Raw genomic sequence first — 14,285 nt, 5'->3', positions numbered from 1 at the left:
CTCCCAGGAAAAACACACAAAAAGGGTCCTGGGGGAGTAAATTTCTACAAGGATCTCATTATGCAAATAACCATACACACTCCCATGTCAGCAATGGGCCTCCAGCAACACCCTCCAGTTCCTGGGCAGCTTAGCTCTATTGGAGATGCACTATCAGGGACCCCCACCTGGTCACAGACATGAGGAAAAAGATGACACAGTCCTAAATCCACCTGCTCCTGCCCTTAGTCTCTACTCCCTTCCCTGTATGAATGCTGCATCTGCAGGCTCCAGTACAGTGGAAGCTTTCCCCACCCTGCTCCTTTTCCATAAGGGAGATCCAGGTGTACAAATTTGGGTGAGACAATTGTACCCAATGAAATTAAGTTAAGGAGCATGATTATTTCACTGGTATAATTGTCCTACTTGATGTAGAAAAGAGTGCTCCATTTTTAGAATTACAGTTAATTCATATTCAGGACTTCTAAAGTAAATTCTGCTAAACCAAGATGGCTTGATCTTGCTTTGAAGAGTTTAATATTACACACAATTATAATTTTATTTAGATTTCAGAACACGATTACCTTGGTGTCAGGATAATTCCAGCATGTGCAGACATTATACAAAAAGATACACACATAACAAGACAAAGCCATTTATGACAATAGCTATTCAGATACAGTAACTCCTCACTTAACATTGTAGTTATGTTCCTGAAAAATGCAACTTTAAGTGAAACAATGTTAAACGAATTCAATTGTCCATAAGATTTAATGTAAATGCAGGGGGTTAGGTTCCAAGGAAATTTGTTTGGGGCAGACAAAAGGCATTATACTGTATACTGTACAGTACCCCTGGCTTACCCCACATAGGCACAGACCGCTGCAGGCAAGGACGCTAGGAAGCACCTTTGCAGCAGCAGCGGCAGCTTCCCTGGAGAACAGGCTCGGATTTTGCCAGGAATGCTCCAGGCCGCCTCTTCCCACCCCCACTCCACCTCCTCTCCGGAGCACGCCACATCCCTCCCCCCCCCCCCGCCCAAAGTCTAGCACTTTCTGGGATGGAGGGGGAGAAGTGGAGACACAGCACTTTCCTGCTACTGCCCCTCCCTCCCAGAAAGTCCTAAGCACCGCTAAACAGCTGTTTGGCGGTGGGGGAAGCGCTGGGAGGGAGGGGGAGGAGGTGGAGAAGCGGAACTTGTGCAATGCTCCCTTATAAAGTCACTGCTCTTCCACAGAATCTTACAAGCAGGCAGCCAAATGACATTATAAGGAAGCACTGCACAACTTTAAACGAGCATGTTCCCTAATTGAGCAGGGACGTAACATTGAAACAATGTTAAATAGGACAACGTTAAATGAGGAGTTACTGTACAAGGAGACTAAGTGAAATTGTTAAACTTTGTCCAGCATAGCCATAGTGACAAGACAAAGACTCACCACAAACCTATAGGGCTTGGGCACAATGGGAATTGTGCATGAGCAAGGAAAGCAGTATCAGACCCCTCTAGATAGATTCTACTTTTAGTGACTCCATTATAGAGCAGAATGTCTCCCTGGCAATTCTGTCCTCTTGTAAGTTGCTTACCCATATCAGTGATCCAGACAGCTATTTTCTCATATAAGAAATTCAGTATCATGATGATGACAAAGTTCAGGCATGATGCAGTGACAGAAGTTGCCAGCTGTGGGGTCAGTAATCCACTGATGGGTTGCAGAGTTTGTGTATTCTCCATGATGCTGGCAAAGGCAGCATAGACTGCAAGACGGTACACTATCACAGCTATCATACTCGCTATGATCAGAGAGATCTAAGGAAAGGACAGAGATGTAGAGTAAATTTACATTACAACACAGTTGCACGCATGCACTTTAAGAATGGAAATTCATAGGGTCATGCTTTAGCTTTTTTTTTTCTTCTTTTCTTTCGTTCTTTTGGCTATGAGTTCAGGAGCACTGAAATGCAAAGTACACAGATGAAATACCCTGTTATATTAGTTACAAAATCCATCAAAAGTATTTTATCAGCATAGAAGTTTGACAGTTTAATAATTCTATTCAAAATACATGTGTGGGAAGACATTGGACTATAGACGTAGAATTGGAAAACACCTGTTAAATTATTTGTTCTGTGTCTGTACAGCATCTAGCACAATAAGGTTCTGCTCCATGACTAGGGCTCCAATGTGCACGGTAGTACAAATAATTTATAATAATTATAATAGTACTGGGTAGTCCATCTCCCTGCAAACTCACTATCTGTTTATATAATCTATCAAACTGACACTACATTTGATCTTAGCAAAAAAAATTTCCCCTTTTATTTTTAAACATGATAATCCATGCTGTTTTCTGAATTAGATTTTTTCAATGATAATTGGGTTACACTAAGGTGTGAGCCCAGGTGAAATTTGGCCCTAACCTAGCAAAACTCACCAAATCTTTAGTTACTGATAGATCTTCAAGATCTTTATCTTCTCCATATAAATTAAAGTGTACTTTGCATGACAGCAAGAAACATGCAGGATAGTATTAATTGGGAGATCTAAAACAAACACTGTAATACAAGTTAACGTGATAGTGAAGATCAGCGATTGTAATACATGTTAAAGTGATGATTCAAAAAGATGCTCACCCAGAACAACACTGTAGTTCCTGAGATGCAGAACCGTACAGCCTGGCTAGTTAGAGGCAAATAAGGCTCCATCTCCTGCAACAGTCAAGCAAGCACAGCACAGTTCACAATCCACATACATATTTGGACCCCAAGCAGCACACAATGCCTGGAACAGCTGTGTGAAAGCAAACATCCTATGAAAATCATTTTAACCCCTTTCATTCTGAAGAATGTATGTTGCATGGTTTGTATGTGGTAGCAAAGAAATCAGAAGTGAAGAGGCCAATAAACAGTATCAATAATAAAGCCAATAACCAGGAAGAATAGGTTAAACAAAATCAGTCACAGTGCCTGAAGGACGATTGTGTTTGCTTTCTCCAATTAACAGTATTTGATTTCGAGAACAAGAGAGAATTACTGCTATAGTTCCAGGTCAGTTGTAATACAGCTCTGGCTTCAAAATTTCATTACTGTTTTCAGTGTTTTTCACATCAAGGTTTCTTACAATAAATGTTTACTTAGATGTACTAAGTTGTTCCACACAGCCACAAAGCATTTTACTCCACTTCTTCAAATCCTTTTTTTCAGTTGAAGAAATGGTTAAGTTTATTAGTTGCCAAACTATCATGCAGCTATATCTTACCCAAAAGATTATTCCCATATAGCACAAGAACAGTTTCCCATTTTCATGTAAAGTCCTCTTTTTAGCAACCATTTCTAACTCCTAAAATATCAGATCAGATGGATTAACAAGGGCTAATACCAAGGGCAGAGAAATTAGTACAGCACATATAATCTGATAATTTTGTTACTTAGGCCTCGTCTACACTGAAAAAGTTACACAGGTCAAGGGTGAAAAAAACGCAGCTACATTGATCAAGGGTGTGAAAAAAACACAGCCCTGACTGACATCACTATGCCAACAAAATCCCCAGTGTAGACACAGGTCTGTCAATGGAAGACAGCTTCCGCAGACATAGATAATTTCATTCAGGGAAGTGGAGTTCCTACACTTACAGAAAGAAACATTCTGTGGTATAGGCTGCATCTACACTACAAAGCTATCCCGCTGGTACAGAAATCATATGGTTAGAAGAAGGGTCATCTAGTCATATAGTCTTCATAGTGTGGAACTCTCTAGGACAGAAGTGGGCAAACGTTTTGGCCCAAGGGCCACATCTGGATATGGAAATCGTATGGCGGGCCATGAATGCTCACAAAATTGGGGATTGCGGTGTGGGGGCTCCAGCTGGGGGTGCGGGCTCTGTGGTGCAGGAGAGTGCTCCAGGCTGCGACCAAGGGGTTCGGAGGGCAGGAGGGGGATCAGGGCTGGGGGTTGGAGGGTGGGAGGGGGTCGGGTGTGCAGGCTCCAGAGGGCTCTTATCTCAAGCAGCCCCCGGAAGCAGTGGCATGTCCCCCCTCTGGTACCTACCCAGAGCGTGGCCAGGTGGCTCTGTGTGCTGCCCTGTCCACAGGTGCAGCCCCTGCAGTTCCCATTGGCCGTGATTCTGGGCCAATGGGAGCTGCGGGGACAGCGTTTGGGGCGGAGGCAACGTGAGGAGCTCCCTGGCTTCCTCTATGCGTAGGAACCGGAGGGGGGACATGCCGCTGCTTCCGGGAGCCATGTGGAGCCATGGCAGACGTGGAGCAGGGCAAGCCCTGGATCCCGGTCCCCGGTGGGAGCTCGAGGGCAGGATTAAAATGTCTGAAGGGCCGGATGTGGCCCCCGGGCCATAGTCTGCCGACCCCTGCTTTAGGACAAGCGCTGTTTTCTCATTATGTCTGTGTACAATGCCTTTCACAATGGGGCTCTGATCCCTGAGTGGGGTCTCTAGGCACTACCACAATACAAATATTAGTACTGCTACTACTAATACCATATCACTACTGAGTCAAAGTTTTGAAATAAGGTGATATTGAACCTCAGGCATTTTCTTGAAACTACCTTATTTCTGTTACACAAAACCACCAATACTGGACAGAATACTGCTCTCAGTTACCCTGGTGTAATGCAGAGTAATTTTACTGGATTCAGTGAATGTATCTCAGTGTAACTGGGAAAAGCATTTTCTTTTGCATCAATCACATAGTATTAATCATTTTATGTGAGGGCTGTTCATAACTGAGACAAATGACAACATTCTTTAGCCAGCTGAAGACCAATTTGTCCACAAGACACAATTTGAATTTGAAGTGTATAGTGCTGTACTTTTATGGGTGAGAGATATGACTGTCTAAAATGTACTTAGACTTTTATCAATGAATAATTCTGAGCACTCTTGATTGGCATAAGTTATATTCAGTGATAGTATACAATAAAAGTCTTTCTCCTTAAAAACAACTGAAGTTAATGTGATATGTATACAAATATTTGAGGATTTATTTAGGCTCATAATATGCAGTCCAAGCAAGTATTTCTGATAAGGGATTCACAATTTCATTTTAGGAATGACTGTCTCAGAACTATTTTAGGCTATCTGACACATAATTAGTTTACTACTTAAGAACTGATGCTGTACAGAGACCAAGCCTTAAAATTTCTGGGTCAAATTCTTCTTCATTTGCACATATACTGAAGCCAGTGAAAGAAGAATTTGACCTGTTAAGAACTAGTTCAGTATTTTCACCATCGACTACTGTGATGCTAACTCAGCAGAAATAGCAAACAAGGTGAAGATTATTTTCTCGCAATGGGTAATTTCTGTATCAGTGTATCCAGTGAGGGGCAAAGACCTTGAATCTTTGCAAGTAGTGATGAGAAATTGGTTTTACAATTGAAGCAAAGCTAGCCTCAGTGCTCTCTAAATTCAGTGAACTGTATCTATATTACCTTTTCAATTTACAAAATTAATCTGTTTGAAACCAATGTCCCTTCACACTTTCAGTATCACACATTAGATAATGAAAGGAAATGAAGCTACAGTGTGGCTAACCTGTATAATTTTCTATGGCTGAGCACTGACAGGAATTGCTACAAAAGCCTCTGAAAATCTGCAAAGATAACAAATGCTCTTTGTCATAAAGAAAAGGATCAGAAGGTAATTGAGGTTTTAAAGGCAAATGTCAATACATGCTCAAAGTAAAAAAACCAGCTATGCATTGATTTCTTATTCTGTCTTACAACTCCATGCTCGATTTTCATGTTTGAGACAAGAAAATACATTGATAGCCAACTCCGGATTTCTTGTACAAAGACAAAATAAACAATTTTGCACAGGGGTCTACCATGCTTTTGGGGGTGATGGAATCCTTTCTGAGTCTAGCGGCACCAGCAAATCTGCTCCAGATATGCTGCAACTATAGCTTATATGTAACTGTATAAGCATCTATGTTTGCTTCACCCTCCATGACCCAACACTGGGATTTTAGGCCAGTAGATGTACACAATCACTGTCCACTAGTCATGCCCTTACTTCCTGGTCCAAAACCCACTATGCTTTGCCATGGACAGTCAGGCTGCAGCACACTGCTCTGCAAGACACAAGAGTTATGTGACTTTCCCATAGCCTTTCCTCCTTACATAGTAGAATCACAGTGGTTCTGCTGCTTTGTGGGTACTATGGAGCTATACAAGAAGGGAAAGTATTTAGCCCTAAGCATAGACAGGGACACAGGTCAACATATATTATTAAACAGGCAGATGTTCCTTTCCAATTAGTTTGATCCAGTAGTCAAAAACAGTTACTTGCCTGAAATGTTCTTTTGATCAATCTAAAAACAAAACCTCCACAGAGCTACACCTATGGCCTCGTGCTCAAGCAGTCATGCTGTGTGATCTTCAGAGATATCTATCTCACTGTTGGAGTGCATATCACACTGAGGCATAAAAATGACAATGGTGCCCTAGCATAAGTAGAAAAACTCTCAGTGAGAAAAAAAATCAATGTATATTTCTCCTAAAAAGTAAGGAGGCTTGAAGGGAAGGGCCATGTTGTTCATATAACAGCATGTTGTTTTAACAGCCATGGCTAAATTGAAACATTTCCTCTGAAAAATGTGTTACTTTCATGTATCTATTTGCATGACTGGTGAAAAGGAACTACTTAAAACATAGTTCCAGGGACAAAGAGTGTGACTGAAACAGTCCATTTTAAGGTGACGGGGGCTATTCCAGAATACAAGAAATCTCAATCATATATTCTAGAAACCTGCAAATTAACACCTGCTTAAAAATTTGATAATGGAAAAACTAACAAGCACATAATATCTAACTGCATCCCAAATTAAACTTCAGACTCCACAAGGTTTACTTCCCCAGCACTTAACACAAGCAAGTTTAGCCATCAGAGGACAAACACAACACCCAGCCACCTTTTTTGTGTGTGGAGTTATTTGTCTTGCATTCCGTTCTGCAATGAAGACAACAAATGTGTTTTCTTTCATTAAGAAAAATTATAGGTTTGTTTCAACTGGAAACAGAGAGGAGGGATACTTCAGTTTGTGCTATATCATCATTTCTGTATTCAGCATTCCTTTAAGTAAACAAAAATGTCTACTGCACGGAAACCCAAAAGCCAGTATGACTTTTGCTATCTCTGTGCAGCAGACTTTTCCCCTTCTATACCTAGTACTTTCCATTGCTTTGCCGCATTCCTTATCACGCAGACAGCAAACATCTGTTGATTGGTCATTTCTCCTTAGCTACATTGTGTGTGCATGTCTATCTATCTATCTAATTGTCATATTACATTCATGTAAAGAGTGAAAACTTGACTACTTACCATGCAGCTACCTGCTGCAAGAAAATAATAAGTGACAAGTTATGGGGCCAGATTCTGGCCTAGTTTAAACCTGATGTGTTTCTATTGTGTTCACTGAGGTTGCACGGGGTCTGGGCTAACTGAATTTAGTCCTATAAAGTGCTATATGCCAAACTTTCTACTCCCAGATATAGGGCTTGTTGAAAAAATTTCATGTACAATCATTCTGATGAAAAACAAGGAAAATAATTTCACCAAGTGTTTGCAACATCTTTTTGACACTCTCTATAGATCTTGGTTCTTCTATAACCATCATCACCATAATGTCTGAGTGCTTATCCATTTTTCAACCAGCTGTCAGACACCACAGTAAATGAGAGAAAATTTCACTGACTTGAGTGGATTTACTCCAGATTGTTCCTGGTATAACAGACAGCAGAATGTGCCTCATTGCTTCGTGTAGCACAGTACCTGAAAGTCTGATTTGTCCTCATACAAGTGGTTAACTGCCACCATAGCGTCACAGATCTTTACTCAGCAATTAGATGTTAACTAGTTCCTAAGATAGAACCATCACATTACAGAAAAGTTAGTATGGAATTTTAGCATAAAGTTTTGTTCATTTTGGTGTCCACTCAACCGACATCTTCTCACACTGAGCATTTTTTTTTTTTAATTACCTGAGTCACTGGATTCTTTTTCTTGCGGGTACATTTGGCTTCATATTCTGGCCTCAGCTGGAGCTGTTGCTGTTCCTCTTCAAAATCAACCAAATCCCATTCGTATTTGAGTCTAGCTTGTCGCCGCTTCCAAAACTCCAAGAAAAGTGTTACTGTAAGTGAAAAGTGTCAAATAAACCATGTTATGAAAAGTGAACTGACTGGTAGGTTCTAGATACCACCCAAATTAAACAACCCTTCTCTCCCATGTCTCACAATTGCTATTCTATTACTTCTTCTCTCAACGTGATTTGCCTGATGTTCATTCAGTATATCAGCCACAAAAGAAAGCTCACTGCTAAGAGCTGTAATATTAATTAGATATATTTACTGGTAAATTGAAGTGTATATGTGAGTAGACAGTAGATGACAAAGTAGCAAGCTCTCATGACCAAACTAGATAAGACACACACATTTTATTACAGTGATTAGTTAAAACACAAGCAGGTATACAGAACTAACAAATAAGCTGGGATATTTCAACCTAGGCCGTTGGGTACAAGAATCTATTATGGAAACATCTTTACTACAGATAAGCAGAACTGCTTTTCAGTAAAATGCTTTCCAAAGTTTTCCATGAAGCATCAGATGCTCTTTTGAGGGTTATTTTGATAAGATGGCATTTTGAAGAGATTGAGCTTTTGATGTTTCTCAGAAAGTCAAGGGAAAGCTTGACTTAAGAACTTTCTTTTTTGAAATAGCAGGGTGTAGAGGCATGTGTATATATTTATATAAAAATGATGAGGGCATCTAAAAAGCTTCAAAAAGCCCTCTACAAACTGATCTAAAATGCTGCAAACCTCTGGTAACCTGAAATGTCTGCATCTGAGTTGGTAAGAGTTTGTGGGTTGAACACACACAAGAAAGAGTTTATGTTGTGGTGCTCTATAAGCTTTGGTAGAGCATTCTGGAAATACAAACTTATTTATGCCATTCAAGGGACAGTGTTTAAAAGTAAGAAAGATCTTGAAGAACCCAGGCTTACAAAATCTATTCATTCTGAAATTTCCTGAAAGATCCCAGTGCAAAAGATTGTGCCTAGATGCTAAGATGATAAATAGACCTATGATAGACAGACCTTTGTGGGATAATGGAAACTCTGTAATATGGTTATTTCTGGTGGGCTAAGACATTTGATACATTCTTTCACGCTTTAGTCACCCAAACGGGAAAGAAGGTTCTTCATTAATTAAGGTAAAGAATAGGAAATAATAAGAAACATGCTCTCACAGACAATTACAAAGATGCATATGAAATTTAACAAAAGAACAAGCATTAAAGTCAATAGAATTTTGTATCTAAAATGGATATGTTAAATGGTATGAATAAAACAATGACAAATACATGCTTACAGGAAGTCTCATCACAGAGAAGACAACTCAGTTAAATACATCTACCAGTGCCTTCTGCATCTTCAAAATACACCTGTCGTCTGACTTCCCTGGTGCAAAAGAGGGACAATGTACGGGTCCTGGTACTAAGGCTACCTATAACAATGCATTCTTTGAGCCTATGTACTACTTTCTGCTTGTGGCAGCCATCAATCAGAAGTAGAAGAAATTTGCTTCATAGGGTTAGAAAGAGAAACTTTATTGCAAGGATCAGGAGAAAAGAGAGAACACAGTCTGAATTGTTTACAACTGTATAAAACCTGTTGTCATGTAGGGAAGAAACTAGCAATGTGTTCACTACAAATTAGGTTGTTAAAAGAAAATAACAATTGCAACATTAGGAGTGACCTGCAGATAAACAATTCTGCAAAAACACAGTCTTTTAATTGCATTGCACAAGGTGTGTAGGTTGTTTAAAGTACTAGGTTATGTTTTCTGTAAAGAGCAATTCCTCCACAACTTTGAATTATTTTTATTCTTTGATGGGGTAAATATTTCTAGATTTAAGGCAAAACAAAATGGCTTTCTCAATGTCCCTGAAAGGTTTAGTCAAGATCTCTCCATTGCTTTATTTAAACTTTGTTATCAAATGTACTCACCCCATATGCCCATGAAAATTGCAAAAAAAAGTGTTGCCACGTTATCAAACAAATGGGAGTACTGTAACAGAAACACACAGGGACAGGACAATTCAGTGACAGAACAGTTTTAAATAAAGCAGAACATGACAAATAATCGCAGAGTTGGATACAGACCTTTGAGGATTCACATGTGGTGTTTAGCTTCCAGTACTCACACTTCTCATCACAAAGAGGACACATGATGATCTCTCCTCCAATTGCAGGGGCACAGATTTCTGTGCTGAGGAGAAGAAGATGGTTTTACATTTTCTTCAGAAGCTCAATATGACATTTCTTTTGGAAAAAGATCAAAGCTTCACTCATTCAAACTTAAGGGTTTTTAGCTTTGCTAATGATGTGTCAAGGTTACATACACTGATTTAACTGTAGCAGGGTCAGAGAAACCTCCAGGAACAACCCAGTTGTTCCTGGAGATGGAGTTGGTGATTCACTTGGTGCCATGCATCTCTCTGTGTCAGTACTGAATCAGTACTTCAGCATTCTGTTCGGGAGGCACTGTGCTGGATGTATAGTCTTTCAGATGAGATATAAACAAAGGTTCTTTCTAATCTGGTCACTAAAGATCTCATAGCACTTTTTTGTAATTTCAACTTGCTGCTTCTTTTTACTTCCTGTGCTATATTGTTGTGTAGTGTTGCTGTATGATGTTAAGAAGCTTCCATTTTTTAATCATAAGTAGCTGTATTGCAGGACTAGGTGAAGTGACCTGTGTGTATACTTTTTAATGACCATTTAAGTCTGAATGTGCATAGGGATCTTTCAGGAAGAATATAGGATATTATGAATATTACACAAGTTTCATACTGATATAATTCAGCAGAACAGGTCACAGAGGTACCCATTCCTGAATGTACTTTTTAGCTACACACGTCAGAGACCAAAACAAACTTCGAATGTCCACTATATGTGAAGCCTGGTTCATCTCTGATGGGGGATGTTCTCTGTATTGCTCCTGAACATTTTTGGTAATTATTCACCATTGTTGGCCCTCTGAAGGAGGCAAATAGCTTTCTCTACATGATGGATCAAAACTGGAGGGTCTAAGGCAACAATGAACAGTGATACATAAACAATCTTAATGGGAGAGAAGCTTAAATGGGCAGAAACGGCAGTATCCTGAGGATCCTACCAGCCACAGCGTTGCCCGGATACGAGCAGAGAGAAAACCCTTTGCCAAATTAAAACAAAAATTTCAACTTCCAACTATATGTTAGATTTTACTATACAGTGGACAGTTGTGCTCTATTTGTGCAACCCCATTTAAGCGACTGGCAGTTGTCTGGGTGTAACAGAGCAGAATTTCCCCCTCTGCTTAAAAACATTTTATGTTTGCTGCTTTTCTATAATGAGCAAAACTACATTCTTTAGTTGTATTTATATTTTCAGAATAATTCCTACTTGTAATTTTTTTTTGGTAAATGTTAGTACAAATTAGGACTACATATGCAAAAAATACTGAACATAAGCAGTTATGAAAATGCGATGCTCTAAAAACACAGTATACAGCTAGCAACAAAGAGTCCTGTGGCACCTTATAGACTAACAGGTGAATTGGAGCATAAGCTTTTGTGGGTGAATACCCACTTCGTCAGATGCAAGCTTCTGCTCCAATACATCTGTTAGTCTATAAGGAGCCACAGGACTCTTTGTTGCTTTTTACAGACCCAGACTAACACGGCTACCCCTCTGATAGTATACAACTAGACATTTTAAAACTATAATCCTGCTTTTTAACAAACAAGGTAAAGATATCTCTTTCAATGTAATTTTGGCAGTTACACTCACCTGCTCATATTTTCATCCATTGTAAACAAACCATAGAGAAAACAGATTAAGCCAACCACTGCTGCAAAGAACAGCATTTCTGTGTAGAAACCCAGCCAGGCAAAATAGATTCCAATCTTCTCTCCATAGTATTTCCTGCACACAAAGAATACAATTGGGTAGGCAAACACACAAAGACTGCAAATCTCAAAAGGCAAAACTAGCAAGACCCAAGCAAAACTAAAGACAATGGGCCAACGTTTGACCCCACCAAATAATAAATCCAATGATTTATGCTGTATAAATGAGATCTGAATCTAGCCCATAAATGAGAGCTACAATGAACAAGCACAACACATGGACCTTATTTAGGGAACAGATGAAGCTACCCCTTGCTTTTCCTTCAAGGAATACCTTGCTTAAGGAACTCTTTCCCCCACTCTCAATGAAAATACAGATTTCCTGTGTTAGGCACCAAAAGGGGATAGCAGAGTATAAAATTTAACGATTCACAATGGCTCCAAATGGATCATTTTAAAAGAACTGGATATTTATCATAACACAGGCAACAAGGTGTGTTACTAAAGGAACTAATGGACTAAGGGGACACTGATTGAATCTCAGGCAGGTTAATGCTGGGTTTTAGGCTTACTTAGAGTTATATTTCAGGTTCAGATTCAATGTGCCAAAATCTCATTGACTGTTCTTCAAACATTTCTACCTTCAGCGATGAAAGAGATCAACTGATTTTACAAAATACCTGATACTCCTCATAATTTTTTTTCTGCATCTGAAGCAGATCTGGAAAACTGGCCCGTCTACATTTGGCTGGCTTGAATGGCTTTGGATCTGTGATAGAGTTTTGCCGTCTCTAATAAAACATACACTGTGTACTCTCAGCACATGTGCCTGTTTAGGCACCCGTTTTCCCTCCAACATTAGAAAGGAATAAAAAATCCCCAGGAGGAACAAATCACAAATGAATGCAGTGAAAACCAATGAAATGTGGCCAAGTGCAATGAACACTTCACAGCCCATATCTTACCTAATGAGATCCAAAGGCTGCTCCTTGTAAAACCGTAAAAACCTGGCCCATTCCATGTACAATGTGTATCTCTCATTGTCACAGTTTGGATCATTTGCCTTCTTCCAGTATTGGCACTGTGTGGATGTGCACAGATCAGAGGAGAGACAAAGAAACTCATCAGTAGACTAACACATTACACTAAAATATGCAAATCTTAACAGCAACACCTCCTGGGTGAGTTTTAGGGCCAGCTAAAATTACTTGGTGCTCAACATCATAACTCAACCCAAGAATAGCCCTTTCAACACACAATATTTTAAAATATATGTACCCATAGACCACTTGTCAAAATGAAAGGCCTGCATACATTAGACGTTAAGGAAAATTGCACTGATATAGCTATTTGGTGTAAACTCTTAATGTAGTGATGCTGCACTTCTGGAAAATGGGCCTTGCACTTCTGATTTCTTCTAGTAAGTTACTGGAGTAAGTTGCAGTGGTACAAGCCATGTTTTACATTGGTGTAGCCTGTCTACATTAGGAGGTTGCAGTGATGAAGCTACATCAGTGTAAATTTTCCTGATGTAGATGAGCCCCAAACAATCCCCACCTCATGAAACAGACTCAAGTCCAAATCCCTTGTAGGTCAGAATCAGGCTCTTGTGATAAATTCCGTAATCAAGGACCTTCTACTGAGAGATGCAAAGATATACACATAACACAACGTAAAGCTATTTTGTGTTTCTTCAGAGATTGTTATACTGTGTTTATCACTGCAGTTTCTGAGGCTATAATGCAAACATCCTCTAAAATAAGACTGCCACACTAATTCATTTCAATGGTAGGCTGTACTTTCACAGATTTTCCTATTGTATGACAGAATACTAAGAATAAGAAGAGTTTTCTGATCATTTCAGCTTCCTATGAAATGAATAGGATGGAAGGACTGGAATGCTGTCAATGTTTTTATTGCATTTCTTAAAGCCCCAGCTCCTGGAGTCACATGACTATAGGTATGTCTACATTCTGAGTTGGATGTGTAATTCCCAGCTCGAGGAGACATACCTGCACTAGTTGTAATTGAGCTAGTTCACTAAAAATAGAGTGTAGCTACATGGTTTAAGCGGTGGGAGCAGCTAGCCGCCCTGAGTACAATCCCATCCAAGACCCTAGGTACACACTTGGGGCAGCTAGCCCCTCTTGGGGCTCACACCTCCACAGCTATACTCTATTTTTAGTGCGCTAGCTCAGTCACAGCCAGTGGCAATGTCTCCTTGAGCTGGGAATCACACCTCTAGCTCTAGACATTCCCTTATTGAGAATTTCTGCTTCTGGTTTTTGTTTTTTTTAAAAAAGGCTTCATTGTTTGTTCAGAAAACGCATGGAAATATGACCCAAGGGCACCCTACTGGTTCAAACATCAGAAAGTAAGTTAAAAAGAACCCCAA

At 39.8% G+C, this 14,285-nt stretch overlaps 1 protein-coding gene across 7 annotated transcripts in view; it reads right to left on the bottom strand.

Annotated features, from left to right (window-relative positions):
- ANO5 (anoctamin 5) overlaps positions 1-14,285 on the bottom strand; it is a 100,362-nt gene that overhangs the window by 19,351 nt on the left and 66,726 nt on the right. For all 7 annotated transcript variants that reach the window (XM_034769802.1, XM_034769805.1, XM_034769806.1 and 4 more), the window contains 7 exons: positions 12,856-12,971; positions 11,832-11,966; positions 10,161-10,266; positions 10,005-10,065; positions 7,976-8,127; positions 2,614-2,688; positions 1,567-1,789 (listed from right to left, as the gene is read on the bottom strand). In XM_034769802.1, the coding sequence (XP_034625693.1) occupies positions 1,567-1,789; positions 2,614-2,688; positions 7,976-8,127; positions 10,005-10,065; positions 10,161-10,266; positions 11,832-11,966; positions 12,856-12,971 (868 nt within the window). The remainder of the gene's footprint in view (positions 1-1,566; positions 1,790-2,613; positions 2,689-7,975; positions 8,128-10,004; positions 10,066-10,160; positions 10,267-11,831; positions 11,967-12,855; positions 12,972-14,285) is intronic.

The sequence above is a fragment of the Trachemys scripta genome, chromosome 4, assembly GCF_013100865.1.
Source record: "Trachemys scripta elegans isolate TJP31775 chromosome 4, CAS_Tse_1.0, whole genome shotgun sequence".
NCBI lineage: Eukaryota > Metazoa > Chordata > Testudines > Emydidae > Trachemys > Trachemys scripta.
Note: the sequence above shows the minus strand (reverse complement) of the source record. Positions and strands in the feature narration are given on the sequence as shown.